This window comes from Chinchilla lanigera, unplaced genomic scaffold (assembly GCF_000276665.1).
Source record: "Chinchilla lanigera isolate Chin_1 unplaced genomic scaffold, ChiLan1.0 scaffold00094, whole genome shotgun sequence".
Lineage (NCBI taxonomy): Eukaryota > Metazoa > Chordata > Mammalia > Rodentia > Chinchillidae > Chinchilla > Chinchilla lanigera.
In genome coordinates this window covers 397040-402432 of record NW_004955495.1, presented here as the reverse complement: position 1 = coordinate 402432, position 5393 = coordinate 397040, and the positions used below count along the sequence as shown (strand labels likewise).

General features: G+C 38.7%; 1 protein-coding gene across 1 annotated transcript; it reads right to left on the bottom strand.

Moving 5' to 3' along the window:
• Positions 1 to 4269: 4269 nt before the first annotated feature.
• Positions 4270 to 5236, bottom strand: LOC106146772 (olfactory receptor 7G2-like). Its single transcript, XM_013505089.1, has one exon. The coding sequence runs from the start codon at positions 5203 to 5205 to the stop codon at positions 4270 to 4272; it is 936 nt and encodes a 311-aa protein (XP_013360543.1). The 5' UTR covers positions 5206 to 5236.
• Between the last annotated feature and the right edge of the window lie 157 nt (positions 5237 to 5393).

Below are 5393 nucleotides of genomic sequence, written 5' to 3'. Positions count from 1 at the left end.
TGAAAGTTTTGTCGAATTGTCTACAGTCTTGTATTTTCTCATCTGTGTCTCCTTCGATATGCTGAACATTTCTTTCATTATTGTTGTCATTTCTTTTCTCAGCTGAGACATTATTTCTGATGTGATGTCTTCTATGGCCTGATGGAGTTGTTTCTTTACTTCAGTTGCTCTCATTTCAGAAACTTTAGGTGTATGACTTCCCAAGATTTTACCTGCCTTGTGTGCTGGTCAGGGATGCAAAGCTGGGACTCACCAGGCTTTCTGAAGATGTCTGGGGTTCAGCCCAGCCCAGGGCGACACACTTTGAGTGTGGCGGGTAACCACCGAGGCCCCAGAGGGTGCCTGAGGTTTCACCTGCCTTGCACGCTACTCAGGGAGGCAGAGCCCAGACTCATCGGGCTTCCTGAAGATGTTCAGGGTTTAGCCCAGCCTGGGATGACACACTATGGGTGTGGTGGGTAGCCACCGAGGCCCCAGAGGGTGCCCGTGTTTTCGTCTGCCTTGCACGCTGGTCAGGGAGGCAGAGTTCAGACTCACAGGGCTTCCTGAAGATGTCTTGTGTTCAGCCCAGCCCAGGAAGACACACTATGGGTGTCCATCTGGATACTTTTACTTGGAAAAAAATCAGAGATTCTTCAGCTTCCAAGGCCTTCAGTTCTCTGAACACATGGATAGATCTAGCAAGTAATGGAATCAAAACAGGACCCAGATAATATATTTTGAGAACACTTAGGTGTTATGAATATTATTGGGATGAGAGGTCTTTACAATTATTACATAAATATTAAATCACTATATCTAAGCTGATATATTGGACATAATTTTTTCTCAAAGAAGAGGAATGTCAGAGAAGATAAACTACACAAGCATTTGACAACAAAGGAGGAAGAGAAGCAACAACTTTTTCATATGTTCTAAACTAAATCTTTAAGTGAGGATGAAACAGCCTCCCACTACCTGAGTCCAGGTTGTTTGTGCACCTGCAGGAGTAGGACAATGGAGATGATCACAAAGACAGAGACAAAAGACACTGAGCAATATGCATTCCCACCAGCGGTGGAGAAGAGTTGCTATTTCTCCACAGCCTTGCCAGCATTTGTTATTGGTTGATTTCTTAATGCTAGCCATTCTTACTGGGGTGAGATGGAATCTTAACATTGTTTTAATTTGCATTTCTCCAATGACTATTGATGTTGAACATTTTCTCATGTATTTATTTGCCATTTGTATCTCTTTATCTGAGAAGTGTGTGTTCATCTAAGATGCCCATTTTTGGATTGGGTCTTTGAATTTGGAGGGGTGGGGCTGGTGCTTTTTGATTCTTTATATATTCTAGATAGAAGACCTTTACCTGAGGGACAGTCAGCTAAAATTTTTTCCCAATTTGTGGGTTTTCTTTTGACTCTGCTGGTGATTTCTTTAGATGTGCAGAAACTTTTCAGTAGGATGAGATCCCAGTTGTTCATTCTTTGAAGTATTTCACGAGCAGTTTGGTTTTTGTTCGTGAACTCTCTGCCTACCCCTATGTCTTCAAGATTTTTACCTACTTTCTCTTCCAATAGATTTCCTTAGCAAACTAGGTCTAGAGGTCCCATTCAACCCAGCTATTCCCCTTCTGGGTATTTTCCCAGAAGATCTGAAAACGTCATATCACAGCAATATGTGTGCACTCATGTTCATAGCAGCACAATTTGTAATTGCTAAACTGTGGAAGCAACCCAAATGTCCATCCGCTGAGGATTGGATAAAAAAATTGTGGTACTTTTATATAATGGAATATTACTCAGCTATAAAGAAAGATAAACTTGAGGCTTTTATAGGTAAATGGTCACAACTAGAGACAGTACTCATAAGTAAAATAAATCACACTTGTATGTGTAAGAATCGTATTGTCTTACTAGTGTAAGACCTGAAAGAGTGAATAAAAACTAGGAGGTATGATAGACATTGTGAAACGAAAGGAAAATGCTCAAAAGTAAAGGACAACTGGGGCGTGGGAAAAGAGAATGGAAAGAAGGGGAAATTATGTAAATATGTGTATACAGGATAGCTAACATAGTTGTACTACTGTCTTCTATTGCTGTATAGAAAGGAACAGCTAGTGTTTACTTGTTTAATCAATCTTGTCAGTCTCTATTTGTTTTCTCAAGAAACCACTTTGAAGATATCAATAAGTAATAGAACAACCATGGTTAATTTCCTACAACTTTGTCTGTAGCTCTGTTTTGTTTGTATTGTTTTTATGCTATTTTGTAAATGGATGTCTGTGTATTAATATGTTTTCCTTGTTTTATTCCTTTTTTTTTTTTGGTTTTTGGCCGGTACCAGGAATTGAACTCATGACCTTGTGCTTGCCAAGCAGACACTGTGCTGCTGAGCTAAATCCCTAGTGCCTCCTTGTTTTATTTCTTAAAATAAAAAAGACATTGAGCAAATCATGCCTGCACACGTTGATCGCTTCTAGACTTGAGAGAATTAAAATATTTCATCAGTGCAAATTACTGAGCAGTCTACATGTACTTGGTAAGCATGATGTATTTATTATGACTGAGTACAGGGACCTGATTTTAACAAATTTCTTATCCCTCTATGATGATTGAGGAAAACTCTTATCTTTGCAACCAGCACTTTCACCCCATGGATAAAATCATGTTATATATACCAGAAGACATGAGAGATAGTATTTAGTCAGTTTTACTCCTGATGGTATAAAATTTCATCAATACAAAAGACTACACATTTTTATTTTCATTGTACAGCGTGAAAAATTGGAGAGCACTGAAAACATGAATATATGCAAAATCCAAAACCAAGATGGAACCTTGGAAGTGCAGGGAAGAAAATAACAACCAAACATTGGGAATGTTGCTCAGTGCAAGAGCACTTGCCTAATGTGAGTGAGACCCAGTGTTCAGCACAACAAAAACCATTATTATCATTATTTCAATAACAAGATACATAGACTCATTACCTTTAGACTTGATTAAGGTTCAAGAAATAATAAACAAAAGAAACAATATAAATTGTGAGACATTACCTAAGGGATAACAATCCATTAAGTTTCTCTCTTTGCTGTTCTTGAGATAAGATCTCACTAAGTTGCCCAGGCTGGCCTCAAACCTCTGATCTTCCTGTCTCAGCCATTTGAGGAGCTAGGATTACAGGAATGTGTCACTGCAGTCAGCTAATTGGTTATATTTCTGTCAAATTATATTTCTGTTTTTTTGACAAGTAGGTATAGTAGTGACAATCAAACCGTGGTTGCATTTATCTGATTTATCTTTATACTATATAAGAATATAAGAAATTAGATGTTAGGGTCATCCAAATAATCTGGGATGAGCTACTCCCCTGGAAAGATCTTGTTCACATAAGAGCCATTCAACCTCTTATCATGGAAAGTCATAAATCCAAGTGACAGGAATGAGAACATGGAAATTTTGTTACAATAGCAACCATTCAACTCATGACTGAGCTGTCTTGCCCAGGACACCTCCCTCTACTGTAATTAACTGGTTGCTCTGAGAAAAGCAACTGCTAGGAAAAGATTTCTCATGTAGGACTGAATGAAATCCTAACCCCCAACTACACATTCCCTACTTCTGCTGTGCTTATGAAAAGATAATTCTCTTTATTTAGTCCATATATTAGAGTTATGGTTTCTTTTACTTGAGACCTGACACCATCGTTTTACTCATAAAGTTCCATAATCCCCAAACCTTCTCAGTCAAATGAGATACTGTCATTATGTAAATTTCATAACTAGTGAAACTAAACAGGGTTAATGCCACTACAACATCACAAAGATGCTGTTTGGGAGAAACAATTCAGTAATTACATAATTGAGTATAGAAGGTCAGTTCCTTTGCCACACAGTAAATCTTGTGTGACATGCAACCTTCTTGTTCCTAAATGTAAGAATAGGCTAAATCAAGTCTCAAGGTACTAATGTGACCTTCCTTATAACTTTCCCTGCACTATCTACTACTATGGATTTGAACCATAAAATTTCATTAAAACAGAACCCCCCGCTGAGCTGCTGATTCAATGGAGGCAGAGCAGTGAAATGGAATCTAAATCCTTATTTCAAAAACTACAGAGCTTGACAAAAATAAAAGTCAGAGATTATACCCAGCTGGACACATACTTAGCCAATATATAATCTAGAATTTTTGGAAGAATTTATAAGTTGGAGAGGCATTCTAACTTATCTGTATTTCTGTCATACTAACTTATACTACAAACTCAAACCCAAAGTTAATGACACAATCAAAGAAAAGATATCCTCCTAAAGAGCTGTGTCAAAGCTCCTTGTATTTCTCTGTTTCTCAAACTATAAATAAAAGGGTTTAGCATTTGAGGGATCACAATATACATCATTGAAGCAACTATGTTCTTAATGGAAGAGTCGCTGATAGCAGAACTCATGTAGACTCCAAAAATTGTCCCATAGAACAGGGACACAACCGAGAGGTGAGACCCACAGGTGGAAAATGCTTTATACCTTCCACCTCCTGATGGAATCTTCAAAATGGAGGAGATAATTTGAGTATAAGAGAAAGTTATCCCCAAAACAGGAACACCAGCAAATAGGGTAGTCACCAAATATACCAAAAGGTTATTGATGAAGGTATCAGAACGGGAGAGCTTGATGACCTGAACAAGTTCACAGAAAAAGTGTGGGATTTCCAGGTCTGTGCAGAAGGACAGCCGCAGCACCATTGGACTGTGAAGCAGGGCACTCACGATGGTAATGATCATGGAGAGTAGAACCAGCAGGACACACAGGTGTTGGTTTAAAATGGTTGTGTACCTCAGTGGGTGACAAATGGCCACATAGAGGTCATAGGCCATCACTGCAAGGAGACAATTTTCTAAAGCACCAAAAGTCAAGACAAAGCAGATCTGAGAGAGGCAGCCTGTGTAAGAGATGCTATGGTCGTGTGTTTGGATGCTCACAAGCATCTTAGGGATCGTGGTGGTGCTTATACAAATGTCAGTGAAGGACAGGTTGGAGAGGAAGAAGTACATGGGGGTGTGCAGGTGTGAGTCAGAGCTGATAGTCAGGATGATGAGCAGGTTCCCCAGGATGGTGACCAGGTACATGGCCAGGAACAGGCTGAAGATGAGGGCCTGCAGTTCTGGGTCATCTGTCAGTCCAAGGAGAAAGAACTCTAAAACAGCTGTTTGGTTTATGGGTTCCATAATGTTGGTGAATCTTCATAGAATGGATGGGATGAAAAAAATTGAATAAATGATTTATGTAGAAGCAAAATGAGCATCATCTAAAATGTAATTATGTATGAAAAACTTTATTTTTTTAAATAAAAGGAAGAAAACATTAACAGACACACAACATTTTACAAAATAGCAAAAGAACAGTACAGACAATA